The 19366-nt window shown below is 47.7% G+C and overlaps 1 protein-coding gene and 1 long non-coding RNA gene across 2 annotated transcripts in view; both read right to left on the bottom strand.

Moving 5' to 3' along the window:
• Positions 1-420: 420 nt before the first annotated feature.
• Positions 421-19366, bottom strand: part of PGS1 (phosphatidylglycerophosphate synthase 1) — a 36880-nt gene continuing 17934 nt past the window's right edge. The window contains exons 4-10 of the mRNA XM_073559935.1: positions 7938-8028; positions 7613-7802; positions 7205-7383; positions 6480-6974; positions 5639-5787; positions 3610-3736; positions 421-682 (exon numbers count right to left, since the gene is read on the bottom strand). Coding sequence (XP_073416036.1) covers positions 3617-3736; positions 5639-5787; positions 6480-6974; positions 7205-7383; positions 7613-7802; positions 7938-8028 — 1224 coding nt within the window. The 3' untranslated portion in view covers positions 421-682; positions 3610-3616. The remainder of the gene's footprint in view (positions 683-3609; positions 3737-5638; positions 5788-6479; positions 6975-7204; positions 7384-7612; positions 7803-7937; positions 8029-19366) is intronic.
• Positions 11223-17754, bottom strand: LOC141072647 (uncharacterized). Its single transcript, XR_012226724.1, has 3 exons — positions 11871-17754; positions 11725-11799; positions 11223-11589 (listed from the first exon to the last, which is right to left on the bottom strand). It is a non-coding gene; the product is annotated as an uncharacterized lncRNA (long non-coding RNA).

Here is a 19366-nt window from a genome sequence, read left to right as displayed (position 1 = left end):
TTTTAGTTACTGTATTTTAGTCACCTTAAGGGACTTGAACCTGCAACCGTCCGATACCACAGTATTGCTGCATGTAGTAAAAGTCATGCTCACCTTTCAAGCACAGCCACAGACTGGGCTCTAATGGAGGTCTGTGATGACAGACAGAGAGGTCTTCAAGAGACCCACGGCTGTTATAACCCATCGGTGCCCCGTGATGGGGGGGGGATGCGCCCGCCTCATAGATCGACCAGATTACCGACCTCAATCATTCTGCACTATTTCAGTGACCTCTATGACTCTTTGATGGACCCCACATAACCTCAGAGAGCGCAGACACGGATGATACTTACGGGTTCCTGGGCAGAAGACATTTTCACCAAGATTACAGGGGTGGTAGGGTGCACAACCGCCGGGGTGAGGGACTTCACAACACCAATGTGCAGAGTTACAGTTTTATTTGCTTCCATGCTTTATATACAAGTTCTATTAAATAGTTGGGCAAATTAATAAACAGTTCTTAGTGGAGGGCGCGTTACCCGGATACCTGGCATGGCTGGCGAGCCAGCGAAGGAGAAGCCACACACAGCTGTGTAATACTGGAGCAAAGACATCCTCATCAAAAGGCATCATGGTGGATCCTCTAGAGACTGCGGCCATGTCCAGAACGAATGTTTCACTGCAGAGCACCATCTGCCGACACCTGAAAACACAGAAACGTGAGAAAAGGCAAGAAATACACACAGCTGAGGGTTTGTTACAACTGCATCCAATCTGCACAATGGAACAAAACCTCAGCTTTGACAAGTTTCTTTTTGCATATAACCAGGAATTATCCCTTTCACTGACAGCAAGCAGAAGTGTGTTGGCACCGACCAAGAATTGAAACAGAGCACATAAAAGTTACAAACCATTTTTATTTTTTTTGGTAAATTAAAAACAACAACATCAATCTCTCCTAGAAGCTGTAAAGATATTTTTTGGAGTCTTTAGAAGGCCTCCATATGCTGCGATGCATCCCGTTCCTGTATCCATCAACAATCCTTGAATGACCATAGGTTGCTCTCATCACCCCTATCATTCTAAGGCCGTCATGGAAGGAATGAGCCCCCTGCAATTACATAGAAGCATAAGCCGTAATGAATGCTGTCCCCCATCGACGTGCTGGCAACCCACCCAGACAGTTGCTTTCCTGTAATGCAGATTAAGGGGAACCCGCTCTATATTTAGGCCTGAGCACAGGGGACGGAGGATGAGATGAGGGGGTTTGAATCAGAAGCTCAGCTGGTGGGAGCCCTTCGGGATTTGCATACAATCACTGATGTGAAACTGAGGGAGTTTCTGGCTTCCACCCTCCAACTTCATGGTGCAGTTACGATTACATTAATAGGAAGGATGACTTAATCGCTTCTGCTACAAGAGAAAAAAAAAAAAACTCACTTCTGTTAAGATGGAAGACACGGCAAAATCTAGAATGAGACGGCCGACTTGTCTTCATTGCAAAAGTCAAATGAGTCACGTCACCCAGAAGGGAAGAGAGGCCGGATCAATGATGGCCACGCAATCACCGCTTCCTGTTCTGGGTACGGCCTTGTGCAATGATTCTGGGTGATGGGGGGGCAAACATACAGTAATGGTAGTCTGCCGGTGACATGGGGGGGGCACACATTTAGTAATGCCAGTCTGCCTGCGACATTGGGGGGGCACACGTGCAGTAATGGCAGTCTGCTGGTGACATGAGGGGGGGGGGGCACGTGCAGTAATGCCAGCCTGCCAACGACACGGGGGGGGGGGGGGGGGACATTGTGCAGTAAGGCAAGTCTGCCAGCAACATGAGGGGGGGCACGTGCAGTAATGGCAGTCTGCTGGTGACATGGGGGAGGGTTAAGGGGCACATGTGCAGTAATGCCTGTCTGAAGATGACGTGGGGGGGGGGGGGGGGTTTACCTCACATGTGCAGTAATGCCAGTCTGCCTTGTAACTGGGAAGGGACACACATGTAGTAATGCTGGTCTCCAGGTGACCGTGTCACACATGGTCCGTACAGCGGTACACTTTCTTTAGTGTCACCCCTGCTGGACGGTCTCTGTATCCGGTGTCTAGTGCGTTTTCAGATCTTTTTAAATTCATAACATTCTGCAACTTTATATACAATGTGTTTCCTTTCATCAACATATTCAAAATCTCCGCTTGCTGTCAGTGAATTTAAAAAAAACAGTCATGTTCAGCTTTAAAAAAGGTCAGCACAAGCCTAATACTTTCTAAAGCTAAATAGGAGAATGCGCCAATTGTATCCACCCATATGTGAGCTATGAAAGGCAGTGCACATTTCTCACTAGTGCGGATAGTTTGTTACAATGTATTAGTTTCAGTAAATAAATATGCCAGGCTGCGTTGCAGACTCTTTACAGGACTGTTTAAGCTGGATCCAACTGTAAAACTCTCAGCTGTGACAGGATAGTCACCACGCTATAGAACAGAGGTCTCAAACACACGGGCCGCATGGAGCCCCTGAGGCAGTCATCTGCAGCCCGCGGTGCACCACATGTCTCACCCCCCTGAGGCAGGTAGAAGGGGAAGGCACACAGCCATCCAGGAGCGAGCGATGGCTGTGTGTTCTGTGTACACAGGACCTGTGCTGAGGTCACAGGAGGGGGAGGAGTCCAGGGGTCACATGACCAGGGGCCTCAGTGTATGCAGAACGCTGCTGTCTTTGTCTGTGCTGGTTGTCATGGTGCTGGGTAAGTTTCTGTGTGGGGTCACGAGGTGTACCGAGCGCAGCCGCGCGGGCACGAGGTGTACCGAGCGCAGCCGCGCGCGCACGAGGTGTACCGAGCGCAGCCGCGCGCGCACGAGGTGTACCGAGCGCAGCCGCGCGCGCACTTTGGCATGGGGTGGGCCCCATTTGAAAGTTCGCACCAATCGCGACCGTTTAACCCCTTAGATACCGCTATCAATTGTGACTGTATTAAGTTGAAAGGAATGCGGCCCGCCAGCTTACTTTTTTTTTTTTTTTTTTTTTACTCTGCCGAGTTTGAGACCCCTGCTATAGAGGCTACAATTTCTCACATCTATCACAGCATGGTTCTCATGACCAGAGAGATGATCATCACGGCCATATTATATGGGTGATGAGATAACGGGGTCATAGGAATTAGCCCGAATCTGATAAATGCGAAAAAACGGATTCTATTCACTAACAAGAATGGATCTTGGGCAGATTGTTACCTAAGAACTGCCGAGCTGTACCCTAGGGGGCTTTCTCTACATCACGTACGGGTCAGCACTTTACTGTACAGTGGCCATGACGTGGTATAAAGAAGTTAGCAATTTGCGTTGTGCCTAGTCTGTTCGCCAAAGCAGCCGGTCATCACTAGTCACCAAGTCTCACCAGATGACACCGAGATGCCATAGAGGACACGATCAGGCCAGTGCAAATCCAGTTGCAATTGTACATTTGTCACCAGTGGGCCCATGTAGGTCACAGCATGGTTATGAAGTGGCACATCAGAGCCATCCTTCTAGGGAATACATGAAAGATCTGCACAAATCCTCAAACTTAAGGAGCTCAGACTGATCCTCATGGATTAAGGCCAAAAAAAATTGATTTTCAACGCTGCCATCACTCACAGGATCTTCAAAAGAAATTCTTTATCAGAGGCGTCACCAGCTTCACCCAAAGCTTCACATATCGGCTGGGATGCAGGAAGGTATCAGGGGTCACGTCAGCCGATCGCTCGTACAAATGCTGCTGCTCCTGCAGAAACCAACAGAAATTGATTTTACATACCAGTACGCCATTCTTCCTGCATTAATCTTTGGGCATCATGTCTGATCACGCCTGGTTGAGGGTTACAAGATTTGCTCTGTTAACCAAGTAGGGCAGGAATGTAATTCCTGTTACTGAGCCTCCTAGGCAAGCATCTCTGCTATAGAAGAAGCCAAGACCACCACCAACATTTAAGGGGGCTGTGCCCCATTGTCAGGTGCATGGCATAGAAGTAAGGGCAGACCTGACACCGGCAGGTTTAATACATATTGTAAAGGGAATGACGGGGTACTGTGCTGTGTCTGATCATGGCCACGGTTCACTTGGGATGTAATAAGCCGATGCCAGTAAGAGCACAATGCAGGGGGTGTAAGAAGGAAGGGACATAGGCCTCGTGACAGCACATCCCACCACAGCAGTACAAGGGCATGGAGGGATTTCCTGCCTTACAGTAAATCTAAGTGAGGGGACATAAAAGGGAAAAGCAATTTCAATGTCGCTCACGTTGGCCGGTGTGGAGTTATGCAAAAAAGCCACGATTGACGTCTGACCATGGGCTAGAGGGACATTGTCCTCACTGTAACACACGGAGGAAATGGAGACTCATCCGGCAGATCCATTACTGACAGTGTTCCTGTATAAGGGGGAGCCACTTACAAAACTATGCTACAAACATGGCGATGATTTCTCAATACGAGCTGAGAACAGGGGGGAAAAAAAAAAAACTTATAAACTACTTTAGAAGTTACAGGAAAGTGAAAATAAGAACTGGCTCCGGAAAAACACGTCAGAAGGAAAAGCATCCAGGATCGCAGGATTTGTATGGTAATTGATTGTTGGGGTCCTATGTGCCCCCTGGCGTCCCTTTCAGAATTTATGGGACTGACGATCATCAGTATCGGAATTCCTGGCCGCGGCACAGACCAAGTACGTCTCACAGCAGAGGGTTTGCTACAGTTAAAAGGGGTTGTCCGTAGGAAATAACTTACGGACCAGCAGGGTTCTGACCGATTGGATGTTTGGGGAACTTTTAGCTCAGTTACAAAAGAGATAGGCAAGTTGGATGCCCGAATGCAGCTCCATTTGTTCTCTATGGGGTTGCCGGAAAAGGTGAATGCAGGTGTCGGCAGCCCTAAAGAATATAAAAGGGGCGGCGGGCGGGAGCGTGCACTGTGGCTCCATCCCAGCAGGGATTAATGTGCCCTTTTCTGCCAATCGAATCCGGTGACTAGGCGATTGCTGGACAACCCCTTTAGTCCAGTCTAGGTGATCCTCCTGTGAGATAACCCGCTAGGACAGGCTTACACATTTTATATCCGCTGATACAGTGTAGGATACAGAGCGATAGAGTGATCAGAGTTGTCCAGACTGGATATATTACTACAGCAAACTCCCAGCTGTGAACAAGATCAGGACAGTAGGGGGCTATCACACGCCTAGCACATTTATCTGCCCAAGTACAGAGATGTGCGATGGCATATTTATGCCATGGCGCTGCCTGGGATGTATGTGCAGCTTTTCGAGCAATAACTATAAAGTCTGCTTGTGGCTTCCATAGTTATGGATACAGGCCGATGAGTGAAGGAGAGAGCTGTCCTTCTGGTTTCTTGGAATGAAACATCCAAAATCCTCCTCTATAGGATTTCTTAGGCCGACAGATAAAATCACGCAGTGCACAATTAAAAAAAAAAATAAATAAATCACGAGAAGCAGCCTATGGGGAACATCAGACTTTACAGGGGCAGAGGAGAGATGTACTTGGCAGCTGTGGAGGGGATTCTCTGTGACAATGACAAACTATACGGGCCATAAAATAACAGTCGGCCGACCTGCCCACACGCCGCCCCACTGCCGGCCCACCCACCAGCCCCCTGTACAAATGCCAGTCACCAGATGGAGCTGCCTCTGCAAGTCTTTATTTTCGGTCACTAGGGCGATTTGGGCTTCCAAATCCCGGTGAACAGATCTGTACCCAAAGTTCGGAGAGCCGATGAGTGTAAGACACGGCATGTTTTTTCCCGCTGGGTACAGCCACAGACCTGCAGGGGGCATCAAACAGAAAAGATATATATAAAAAAAAAAAGGAATAATGAATTTATCATTAAACAACACAGAATAATAAGATCAGTAGCGCCCACAACACATGTACACCTGAAGGCAGTCGCCCTGCTGAGGTTTACTGGCAGGGCCTGTGTAAAGCAGGATTTACAGGCAGCGGTGTGTCAGGTTGAGCCAGTTTTACGGCACGAGACACCGGAGCTAGGCTTCTATAGAGCAGAATAAGGAGAAGGGGAACACAAGCCGGTCACATTATCCAAGATGAGCGGGTCCTGACTTGACCATCTTACTCGTACGTCTTGTGTTACCCAGAGCCTGTACGGGCACACCTGCACCAAGAGGGTGACGGTCGCTGCCAAGTGAATTTGGCACAACGTCAAACCCAAAAGGTTGGCCACAGACGAGGTATACCCAACGCTTAAAATCAGTTCTCTGGTAGCAGATATGGATTAACCCTGCATAGCTTGGATCGGCAGCCATGAGTGGGTAAAATACCCTATAGCATGTCAAACTCGTATACTCGACAAGTGAATAGTTATTACAGGGGGGGAGCACTTGGCCACACTATACAGCAAGTGTAGATGTACAGCAGATGTCGTGAAGGGGTTAAAAAACATGAAATGTTGCATTGGGATTAATACGCTTGGAAGGGAATCCAGATGACAAGTCTCACCTTTAGCGTGGAACGTCCACTGGTCTCTGAAATATTCCCGCAGTCGGACCCTCAGTCGCTGCCCTTGTCTGCAAACCTCGTTATAAAACTGATGTTCTATGTGCACATACGCTGCCGGAATGGCACCTGCGATGCCCTTTGCTCCAAAGAAGCCATTGACTTCAGGTGAGGCCAGGAGAATGTTGTAGTCAGCCCTCGTGCCCAGGACTAGGTCCATGTAACCCTGCGTAAGGTTAAAGTACCCCGAGGTCAGATGCAGCTGGTCTCCTCTCTCCGCCTCTGTCAGTAAAGTCTCTGTCACCAGCTCGTCTATCTGGATCCCAAAAGGCTTCATTTGTATCAGCGGGTAAACCCATGTATCCGCCGTCTCTGTGCCCACAGTGGGCTCCTGGCTCTGGAATCTGGCGCTGTGCAGTTCACATTGCTTGTGTCGTGCCGTCTCTATAACGCTCATCACTCTGTTCTTGGCAGCTTCGCAGTATTTGGCTTTGTCACCTGTAAAAATGATTACTAGACATCACACATGGTTGTAGAAAGTGGGCAGAAACCCAAAGATACCCACAAAAAAAAAAAAAAAAAACTGCTAATCCAATTCCAACAACCAATATGCAATGAATGGAAACCAATCCTAACACTTTTTTTTTCCCCTTTACCCCTAAACAATTATTGGAACTGTTCAATCTCCCCTCCTTGTGTTGAGCGTCTTCCTCTCAAGAGCGACTTGCCTTCATACGGGTGCTCCATTCCCTCTTCTACGCGAATCGTATCATCCGGCTCCAGTTGCAGAGAAACATCTCCGACAGCCGCCACCAACTCATCGAAGAAATCCGCCATTTCTGAGCAGCCCTGCAGCAGAATATACCTGTCCTGGCGATTGGTGAAGTAGGAGTCGCTCAGGTTCGCTCTGAAAAGGATCAAATAAATCATTAAAATAGAAAACTTAAAAGTGATCATTTTTGCATTCAAACCGATCCTGAGAATAAAGTTGAGGTTCCTGGCAGAGAGGCAGGTGGACATGCAGTCAGTATTTATTTATTTTTTTTTTATTATTTGTAATACCGTGCAACCCTCACAGGAACAAAAAAGGATTTGCCGAAACAGTTAACCCAATGTAACAGCGACTGGGGACGTACCCACTAAGGATGACATTGTCATCAAACAGATAGATCTTCATGTGCTGCAGACCGATTGTTTCGTTGAACCTCTCTGGTGCCAATAGACGCAGGAGTCCTCGAAGGTTTGGGGTGTGAAATAGAGACACACGTACTCGGTCTGGGTATTTCTGCAGCAAAGGGAGTAACATTGTGCGAGAATTCGTTTTCCCTGTAATGGTAAGGGGGGAAAAAAAAAAAAAAAAAAAAAAGTCAACTGTGATTGCTGAGGAGTACAATTCCCATCACCAAATGTCCAAAAACATGGAAAAGTTGCAACCTGAATTCCCAGGATCCCATCACTGACCTCGCGATCCTCTGGTGTAGTCCAGCAGAATGGACACTTGGAAGTTGTCAGTCCAGACCGTTCTATGCAGGGTTTCCTCTATGCAGTCCACCTAAAATCGGCAACACAAAGGGAAAATAGAATTAGACTTACCGGTAATTCGGTTTCTAGAAACCTTCCACGACAGCATAGGTTAAAAGGTCCCTCCCACCTCCCTCTCACCAGTGACTTATAACTGAACACCGTAGCACCGGTTACCTTTAGATTCTCAGAATTTGTCCAAGAATATTTTGATCCAATTGGCAATGGTGTTCTTTGCCACCTTCTTTCCTTTGTTTGGACCAGACACATGGATAAACAGGTTTTGGTCGATTCTGTAGGGTTTAGTATAAACTAAGTAGTGAAGAACTATGCGCCTTACATCCAGCGTATGAAACACCTCTTTAGGGTTCGTTGGGTTTTGACAAAACGAGGGAAGAATTATATTCTGCGACCTATAGAAGTCAGACACAACCTTCGGTAGAAAGGATGGATCAAGGGAGAGAACTATGGAATCGTCTAAAGGTTAGGTAGGGCTCTCTAATTGAAAGAGCCTTGAGCTCTCCTATACGCCTTGCTGAGGTGATTGCTACAAGGAAAGCCGCTTTAGGCTACTTTCACACATCAGGTTTTCGGCGTCAGGCGCGATCCGGCGTCGTGCCGGAATGCCGGATCCGGCAAATGTTTTGTAAAACCTGAAGTGCCGGATCCGTCTTGTTCTTGACAGACAAAACCGGATCAGTCTCATCCGGTTCATCCGTTTTTCGACGGATTACGCCGGATCCGGTTTTTAAAATTGACCCTTGTGGCCTTCCGAACGGGATTGGCTACTGGAAAACTAGATATAGCATGTTCCTACAGGCCTTCTTTGACAGGTTGTAGAGAAGAAAGTGCAGGTTGGAGAGAAGAGCAAGTACTGGCGAAGATGGATGTTGTCATTGGAAATATTACCACTAGAAGTTCTGTGACGGTTTCAGGGACAATTTTCCACTATACTTTATGTCACCTCAAGGCAGAGTACACTGGGATGACAGAGTGTGAAAGATTTGTGCCCTAAACTTGTGTACCTTCTGGACCAACAGTATATACCTTTGCCAACCAAAGTTGGCTATCTTGTCATGGTCTTACTATTTTTACCTTTAGGCCACAGGTGTGTACCTGGTTGTGTTTTATGCAAAGTATTTCACCTTTTAACAAAAGTTGTGTACATTGGTAGGAAATCACCAACAATAAACACAACTTTTTAGGTGAAATACTTTGCTTCAAACACAACCAGGAACACAACTGTGGCAAAAAGCTAAAATTTACCCACAGTTATATACCTGGTTTTGAATACCTTTTTACCTTTGAAATACCCTGTATTTAACCTTTTTTTAAAACATAGTTCGCCGCAGAAAGAAATGACAGACAACCATTGTGAAACGATGATTTAACTTTTATTTAAATTTTTTTTTTTTTTTGTAAAATGTTTTTAAAGTGCAAAAAACTTTTTTAATAAAGGTTTTAAACCCAATGGGCATTTTTATTACAAAAAACACACATTACAAATCTGTGTACTGTGGGGTGGAAATACTGCTGGAGGGGCTGCGGGACACTTCGACACTGGGTGTGTGGAGAGAGGACTGGGATCGTGGTGGGGAAGGAACAGTTAGAGGTGAAGGTGTGGAAAAAGCTACAGAATGGGTGGACATGTGGGAGGCAGAAGAGGTGGTGGGCGGTGGAGTGGAGGGTTGGGCAAGGACTGTAGGAGCAGATGATGTTGATGGAAAGTGGTACGGGGGAAGGAGTCTGGTACGGGGGAAGGAGTCTGGTACGGGGGAAGGAGTCTGGTACGGGGGAAGGAGTCTGGTACGGGGGAAGGAGTCTGGTACGGGGGAAGGAGTCTGGTACGGGGGAAGGAGTCTGGTACGGGGGAAGGAGTCTGGTACGGGGGAAGGAGTCTGGTACGGGGGAAGGAGTCTGGTACGGGGGAAGGAGTCTGGTACGGGGGAAGGAGTCTGGTACGGGGGAAGGAGTCTGGTACGGGGGAAGGAGTCTGGTACTGGTGAGGTTGCTGGTATGTAATAGGAGGGGGAGGATGGAAAGTGGCTGGAGGGGGTGCAGATGTAATAGGAGGGGGAGGATGGAAAGTGGCTGTAGGGGGTGCAGATGTAATAGGAGGGGGAGGATGGAAAGTGGCTGGAGGGGGTGCAGGTGGAGGAACTACAGTGGTGGGAGGTGGAGGTTGGGAGGTAACCTGCTGTAGAGCACCGTGGCACGAATGCATTACATGCATCTGCTGGGTAGGAGATAGTGTTGCCATGCGCTCCACAACAGACCTGAAAAAGGTGTGGTTTGGCGAAGATCTTGCTTCTGAATGCATGGTTTGCAAAAGTGTCTTCACCTCCAGAATGCTGGAGTTGATCTGCTGAAAGCCTGCGGAGATTTGCTCTGACAAGACTTTGAGACAGTTCTGGAAAGATGCATTCAGATGCAAGAACTCTTGCGCATAACTCTTTTCCTGACCCCTCTGCCGCTGCCGCCCAGTACCCGCAGGTGTACTAGAGGTGGCAGGGGCAGAAGGGTGGGGTAAAGGGAAAGCGATCTCCTCACCAGCAGCTTCATGTAATGTAGGCGGCCACGATGCTCCTGTGCTGGTGGATGGGACAGATGGGTCGAATGTGTGGGAAGGCTGGGAAGGTGCAGATGTACCGGGGCGGTCGAAGTGTCCCTCGGTGCCGGTCTCCTCAGGGATCGCCTCAGAAGGGTCCAATCGTGCAGGCTCCCGAGTGCTGCTCACCGTGCTGTGTAATAAAGAGGAAAAAAAAACAATTAAAATACTGACATGGTATGGCCCTGGCTGAAAAAAAAAAAGTTACATCTAACATTTTTTTCACATGTGGTGTGTAATATTTACCTTCTGGTGAGCATTGTTTCCCGGAGGAACGACAGGGCTTGTGCGTACTTGTACTTGCTCCTGCGTCCTCCAGATCCACTCGGGGCCCGCATCTCTTTATTGAACTCCTTCTTGAAACGATCCCTCACAGACCGCCACCGATTCACAATTCTGTTCCCTGAAACGAGAAAGGAGTGGTTAGTATACATCAGTGTTTCACAAACTCCAGTCCTCATGGTCCCCAGGGGTCATGTTTTCAGGATTTCCATAGTAAATAGAAATCCTGAACACATGATCCGTGGGGACCACGAGGACTGGAGTTCGGGAAACACTGGTTTACATCAAGCAACCGGTACTGTATATACTTACGCTCTTTAATCTGGGCCCGAGCTTCGAGGTCCTCCCAGCGGCCCACAAGGAGAGAACAGATTTCCTCCCAGAGTCGTCGGGTAACGATCAGGTCAGCGTGGCGGCGGTCAGCCATATTCCAGAGCGGCTCCCTTTCTCTGACGAGATCGATGAGGCGGTCCACATCAATCCCTCCATCCTCACCGTCAGAGTCGGGAGCACGCTGTGAAGGCTGTTAAAGAAAAAGACAAAAATAACATAATTAGCCTCCACAAAAGAAATGAAATAAAAAGTGCAAAAAAACAAAGCAAAAATATTTATACTTACACGCTGGTGACCGCCGCGTTGCTGTCGCCGACGACCCTGGGAGGCACTGCGAGGACCTCTTGGCCGAGCACCAGATTGGGAAGACTAGAGAAGAAAACAAAAAATGTTATGTCTTTGGATGTAGGCATTTGTTTGCTGTGTGTGGTCTGCAGAACATTGTTTTCTATGTGTTGTGTGTAGTGTGATGTTGTGTTTCTGCGTTTGATGCAAAAAACTTACCAATTGTGACCCCACTCCAGGTGTCTGTCCACCCCTTCCTTCTTCTTCTGGGAGCTCCTCTTCATCTTGTGATTCCTGTTTTGAAATAAAAGGCAATGAATAGACATATATTACAGAGATGATGGATTTTGGAAATAAAAACTTACCGTCAAACGCTGACGATGCGAGGGAGGGCTCCCAGAAGATGTGCTGTCCTGTTGATGGCCAGACTCCATGGCTGTGGGTATTGCTGCTGCTGTTGCCAGTGATGCCATTTCTGCTGCTGCTGCATCTCTTTGGCGGCTGTTGAATAAAGAGAAACAAAGGGCCAATGAATATCTTGATATTCCATGGCCCTAGTTTGGAGGAATGGGGGATTTGATAATTACCGTCTCTCATCTGCTGCTGGACTCCCCTCCTCAGCATGTTCCATTTGCTGCTCCATTTGGGGTGGTGCTGATGGTGCTGCTGCTGCAGATGTCTGCTGCCTTCTCCTGCTCCTGGTTCTTGGCTTGGGTGGCATGTTGGGTGTGGCTGAGGGTCCCATTGTCTTGCTTTTATATATCTCCTGTGGGCAGAGCTACTGAGCATGCTCAGACCAAAAAACCGGATCCGGCGCATTGCGGCGCTCATAGGCTTTCATTGTGTGAAAAAGGCGGACGCGCCGGATCCGGCGTGTCCGGCTTTTTCGCCGGAGACAAAAAACGTTACAGTAGACGTTTTTTCCAGACGCCGGATCGCGACACAATGCCGGATCCGGCGAAAACCGGATGAAACGCATGGCCATCCGGCGCAAATACAAGTCAATGGGGGGGGGGGGGGGGGGAACCGGATCCGGCATTGCATTTCGCCGGATCCGGTTTCTGTCAAAAGCGCCGGATCGCGCCTGACGGCGAAAACCTGGTGTGTGAAAGAGGCCTTACAGGAGAGGAGCTGAGAAGTACAAGATGATAGGGGCTCAAAGGGTGGTTGAGTGAGCCCTTTAAGCACCACATTCATGTCCCATGGTGGAATGACAGCTTGTTTTTTTGGATGTAGCCTAGTGGCTGATGTCATGAATCTTCTTATCCACCTGTGGCTGGCCAATTCGCAGTCGAACAGAGCCTAAGGCCGAGACCGGTACCTTCAGGGTGCTAGTCATTAGGCCTAACTCAAGCCCAAGCCCCCTCTAAGAAATCCAGGATACGGGAGATGTTAGGGTTTTCTGGGTCAGGCAAATTTGGCAGACACCATGAGGAAAATTTTTTCCATATTTTGTTGTATATGACATTGGTGCCCGGTTTTCGAGATTTCTGAAGGGTTTCGACTACTGCCTCCGATAGACCCTTGGCCCTCAAGATCTGGGTCTCAGTAACCAGGCCGCTAACTTCATTCCCCGAAGGTTTGTATGATGTAGGGGGCCCTGCAGGAGGAGGTTGTCCTCCAGGAGTAGGAGCAGCGGCCCGTCTACCTGGAGTTCTGTAATTAAATACCAGCTCCTCTTCGGCCATAGCGGAGCTACCAGGATGGTTTGGGTTCGATCTTATCGGATCTTCCTCAGGGTTGCGGCAAGAATTGGAACTTGCGGGAAGGCGTATGCCAGACGAAACCCCCACTTGTGGGCAAAGGCATCTACCCCCCATGGATCTGTCCCTGGGGTTCAGGGAGAAGTAGTTTCCTACTTGAGCATTTTTGCTCGATGCTAGTAGATCCACCTCCGGAAGACCCCAAGACCCCACCTGTTCACCAGCCTCTGAAAGATTCTTGCATTCAGACGCCACTCGCCAGGCTGGATACATCTTCTGCTCAGGAAGTCTGCCTGAAGATTGGAGGTCCCCTTTAGGTGGACTGCTGTTAGTGAAAGAAGGTTCCTTTCGGCCCAAGAAAATATTTGGCCTGAGAGGTCCTCTAGGCTGCTGGATCTTGTGCAACCCTGGTGCCTGAGGTGAGCCATTGTCATCACGTTGTCAGAGTAGACCTTGATATGATGGCCTTGGACTAGATGTCTCACAGCCAGGAGAGCTTCTTCCACTGCTTTCAGCTCTCTGATGTTTGAAGATCTTGAACTCACTTCCCGATTCCACAACCCCTGGAATGGCTGCCGGGACACTACGGCTCCCCAGCCTCTCTTGCTGGCATCTGATGTTACCGTGACCAAGGGGATCTGGGACCAGCTGACTCCTCTGCGCAGATTTTTGTGGTCCATACACCATGCTAGTGAAGCTTTCACTTTCCCTGGGGTCTGGACTCTTGTTCAGGCAGATGTGGTCCCTGTTCGTTTCCTAAGATATGGGACTGGAGAATTCTGGGATGGGCCTGCGCCCAAGGCACCGACTGGATGCAGGAGGTCACTTGATCCTAGTACGGACATAGCTGACCTGAGGGTCAGGGACCTCTGTTTCCTGAAACTCGAGATCTTTGATATTATAGACCTCTGATGTTCCTCCGGAAGAAAGGACATCTGTTCTCTTGAGTCTAAGAGGACTCTTAAGAGTTTTATTTTCTGAGAGGGTTGGATCTGTGATTTTTTTTTTACATTCGGGATCCACCCCAGAGATCGGAGAATGCCCAGAGTTTGAGTCACCTGGTTTTCCAGGGTCTGCTAGAATGTTCCTATTATCAATAGGTCGTCCAGGTTGGGTACAATGCATATACCCTGGCTTCTGATGTGGGACACAGTTTCCGCCATAATTTTGGAAAATACTCGAGGGGCATAGGATATCCCAAAAAGTACATTGTACTGATAGTGCCTGATCTCTGGACCCTGACAGATTGCAAACCTTAGATACTTCCTGTGAGAAGGATGTGTGGGAACGTCGAAATAGGCATCCTTCAGGTCTATGGTTGCCATGAAGTAAGACGGCCCTATCAAGGGAATGGCGGTCTTTACCGACTCCATTTTGAATCTGCGGTATGCTGTGTGTCGGTTGAGGCCTTTCAAGTTTATTATCCTTGCCTCTCCTGTGGGCTTCTTTACTAGAAACAGCCTGGAATAATGCCCCTTTCCCTGCTCTCCCACAGGGACCTGAGAAATGGCACAAGATTGGAGAAGGAGCTGAATGGCTGATTCCAGTATTAAAGCCTCCCAAGGTGGTGGGGAGATGACTCTTATACCCCGCGGGGGGGGGGGAGGGATTCGAATTCTAGAAGAAGGCCCTCCTTGATCACACTGAGGACCCAGGGGCTGTTGGAAATTAACTGCCAAGAGTGAAGAAAATTCGAAATCCTTCCCCCCACCGGGGACGAGTCATTGTTTTTCCTGCTGCTGTTACTGCTGCTGCTGGGGGACCAGGATGTTCTTGCCTCTCCCCTTAGCATAGCTCCATCTTCCCCATCCCTTTCGGCTGGGATGACTGGTTCTGGGGGGGGCATGGAAAAAAAAAAAAAAAAAAAACCCACACACTTCTTTGGGACTTTCTGCTCAGGAAGCATTTTCTTATTGTCTGTGGCCTTTTCAAGGATTTCATTCAAGGCTGGGCCAAAGACATGTTCACCTTTCAAGGGTAAAGAACAGAGCTTAACATTGGAGGTAACATCCCCGCTCCATGTTTTAAGCTAGAGGGCTCGTCTGACAGAATTAGACTGTACCATAGACCTGGCAGAATTAGACTGTACCATAGACCTGGCAGAGGTACGGATTATCTCCATAGACGCATCCGCTAAGAAGCCTGTAGCCCTCTGTAGTATGGGGAGTTAAGGAGGTCGCCCCTTGAGGTCTCTCGAGAAATGATTCTCCAGCTCCTCTATCCACTGGAAGAGAGATCTAGAAACGCATGTGGAAGCAATTCCTGATTTTAAGGCAGAGGTTTCCCAGGCCTTTCTTATGAGGCTCTCTGCCTTATGGTCCATCGGATCCCTAAGCTGGGATATATCGTCAAATGGAAGGACTGTTTTTTTCCACTACTCTTGCCACTTGGACCTCAACTTTCGGGATGTCCCATTTAAACGCATCTCCCTCCAGTGGGAATCTATGCCCGAGGTCCGATGGAGCCGAATAGCGCTTTTCTGGGTACTCCCATTCTTGGGAGATCATATCCACTATGCCCCTATGTACTGGGAAACCTGTTTATTTGGGCCCTTCAAACCCGCACCGACCAGCTCCTCCACGTATTCTGCGGAAAAGAGGCATCTCCTAGCTTTAGCCAATTTAGAGGTTCCTGGTTCCTCCCATTTTTCAGAACCTAAATTGTAGGAATGTTCTGACTCAGAGTCCGAGTCCTCTATTTGAATTTTCTGCTTCTTTGTGGGAGGTGAGCTCACAGTTGGAGGAAGTGGAGGGGGAGAAAGGGCGGCTAGGGAGGTCTGAACCTGTTGCGTGACCAGGCTGCGGATTTCATCAATGACGGGTGCTCAGACCCGAATACCCCGTCCATACATGCCTGACACAATTTTTTCCTCCAATTTGAGGAAATTTTTGCGCTACATATGGCACATTTAGCCAGTTTGCTGGTGGTATTGGTGCTTTTCTGGGCAGACTTTTCTCCAAAAAAAGGAGGAGGAGAGAAGTATTTTGAGGACCTCTATACCCGGATCGCACCACTAGGACCCACACCAGATAACACTCACTATGGCTGGGGCAGCGCTGGGATCTGCAGACGCAGGGCAGGAAGAACCGTTCATGCTGACGGGATTTTTTTGTCTTACCTGTCGGCTTCTTACGGCGGGTTAATAAGGGGTTAACTCCGCCCTCAGCATTTGTTTGTTCTGTTTTTCCCCCTCCTCCTCCTGGGGTCCGGGGCAGGCACAGCACCGCTGGCGGCTGAGTGGGGGCCGCCCTGGCCGGAAGTAGTCATAGACTTATACCCCGGAAGTGACCCTCGCATGACGTCACTTCCGGGTCGCCAACAGCCACGCTGTAGGAGGAGAGACCAGAGAGCTGCGGGAGGCCGCCGGTCGGGGATCACTGTCCCACTTTACCACCCGAGGGAGCGCAGGTGGGCCAGGAAGGTCCCAAATTTAAGAGGAGACGGGAGCAGTATGGAGGAGGGAAGGCAGAGCCGCCGACCACCACTGCCCGGCTATAGGATTCATCAGGTACACTGCAGCAGCCGGCCACACAGCATACCTCTAACCTCTTCATGCTCCATGGGGGACAGGAAAGACACTGGTGAGAGGGAGGTGGGAGGGACCTTTTAACCTCTTGTGCTTCCTGTCCCCCATTAGAGCGTGGAGACAACCTCCTATGCTGTCGTCGTGGAAGGTTGCTAGAGAAATTTATATAAAGCTTCAGAGACTGGGAGTTCTGTGGAAACTGTTTGGGTAAGAATACAAGGACAGAACAATGGAAAGGACACCATTGTAGGCATTTACTACAGGCCGCCTGTGCAAGCTGAAGATATGGATGAACTCTTTATGCATCAAATGGCCAAGTTCTCCAAAAAATATGACATAGTTGTCATGGGAGATTTCAACTATCCAGACATTTGTTGGGAATCTCTCTCAGGCAAAACTAACAGGTCAAGGAAATTCTTATCCTCTCTTGCTGACAACTTTATCTTCCAAAAGGTAAGGGAGAAAACAAGGGGAACTGCTACCTTGGATCTAATCCTTATAAACAGGGAGGAAATGGTTGAGGAGGTAAAAGTGGCTGGGACCCTAGGAGGTAGCGACCATGCTATTTTAGAATTTTGGATAACTAGAGGCGGAAGACCTGTGAAAACTCAGACGTCAAGGTTAGATTTCAGAAAGGCAGATTTTAAGGGATTCAGAAAGAGAATTGGAGGGATCCAATGGCTGGATATCCTTAAAGACAAAAATGTCCAGGAAGGATGGGAAATCTTGAAAAATGAAATTCTCAAAGCACAGTTGTTTACAATTCCGAAAAGAGGGAAGAATAGGAAGCATTTAAGGAAACCAGGATGGATGAACACAGAACTTAAGCACATGCTAAAAAGGAAGAAAAAAATGTTTATATAATGGAAAGAGGGAGGCATATCTAAAGAAGAATATAATGCTGTCTGCAGAACCTGCAGGGCACAAATCAGATTAGCTAAAGCTGAAAATGAATTGAGGCTTGCAAGAGATGTCAAAAGCAATAATAAAGGATTTTGGGGATATGTCAAAAGTAAAAGAAAAGTCAAAGATGCTATAGGATTTTTACAGGATGAAAATGATGAAATGGTAAGACAGGATGTTGAGAAGGCTGAACTTTTAAATTCCTATTTTGCATCTGTTTTCTCTCAGAAAGGAAATGTAACATCAACTGTTATTCACTGTCCTATTAAGGGAATAGAAGAATCCAGGATATCTATAAACAGAAAGATAGTGAGGAAACACTTAGCTAACCTAAATGAATTCAAGTCTCCAGGTCCAGATGAATTACACCCCAGAGTACTGAAGGAGATAGCAGAAGAAATTTTTGAACCCCTCTCCATAATCTTTGAAAATTCTTGGAGAACAGGAGAAGTGCCAGAAGACTGGAGAAGAGCAAATGTTGTTCCTATCTTCAAAAAGGGGAAGAAGGTGGACCCAGGCAACTATAGGCCAGTGAGTCTGACTTCTATACCAGGAAAGATCTTTGAACAAATTATTAAACATGTATGTCAATACCTGGATAAGAATGAAGTGATTAAACAGAGTCAGCATGGGTTTGTAACTAATAAGTCATGTCAGACTAACTTAATTTCCTTCTATGACGGTATCACTGATTGGGTGGATCAAAGAAATGCTGTAGATATAGTATATCTTGACTTCAGCAAAGCATTTGACAAAGTCTCTCATACAATCCTTATTGAAAAAATGACTAAGTATGGAATGGACAAGGCAACTGTTAGGTGGATTCATAACTGGCTTAGTGATCGGACCCAAAGAGTGGTCGTAAATGGCTGCACATCCAGTTGGAAGAATGTCTCAAGTGGGGTACCACAGGGCTCTGTCCTGGGCCCTGTATTGTTCAACATCTTTATCAACGATTTAGATGAAGGAATTGAGGGTAAACTGATTAAATTTGCTGATGACACAAAGCTAGGAGGGATAGCTAATACTAGAGAAGAGAGAGAGAGGATTCAAAAAGATTTAAATAAACTGGAGAAGTGGGCAGCAACTAACAGAATGGTTTTTAACAGGGAGAAATGCAAAGTACTACATCTGGGCAATAAAAATGAAAAAAGCATATATAGAATGGGAGGAATAGGGCTAAGTGACAGCACATGTGAAAAAGACTTGGGTATACTAATAGATCACAGACTGAATATGAGTCAACAGTGTGATGCAGCAGCAAAAAAGGCAAATGCAATTCTAGGATGTATTAACAGAAGCATACAGTCTAGATCACGTGAAGTCATTATTTCCCTCTACTCCTCTTTGGTCAGACCTCATCTGGAATATTGTGTCCAGTTTTGGGCACCACATTTTAAAAAAAAAAAAGACATCAACAAACTGGAGCAAGTTCTGAAAAGAGCGACCAGAATGGTGACCGGTCTGCAAACCCTGTCTTATGAGGAAAGGTTGCAGGATTTGGGAATGTTTAGTCTGCAAAAGAGAAGACTGAGAGGAGACTTAATAGCTGTCTACAAATATCTAAAGGGCTGTCACATTGTAGAAGGATCAACCTTATTCTCATTTGCACAAGGAAAGACTAGAAGCAATGGGATGAAACTGAATGGGAGGAGACACATTAGATATTAGAAAAAACTTTTTGACAGTTCGAGTGATCAATGAGTGGAACAGGCTGCCACGAGAAGTG

The sequence above is a fragment of the Dendrobates tinctorius genome, unplaced genomic scaffold (genome assembly GCF_039654945.1).
Source record: "Dendrobates tinctorius isolate UK_male_01 unplaced genomic scaffold, ASM3965494v1 ptg000014l, whole genome shotgun sequence".
Classification (NCBI taxonomy): Eukaryota; Metazoa; Chordata; class Amphibia; order Anura; family Dendrobatidae; genus Dendrobates; species Dendrobates tinctorius.
Note: the sequence above shows the minus strand (reverse complement) of the source record. Positions and strands in the feature narration are given on the sequence as shown.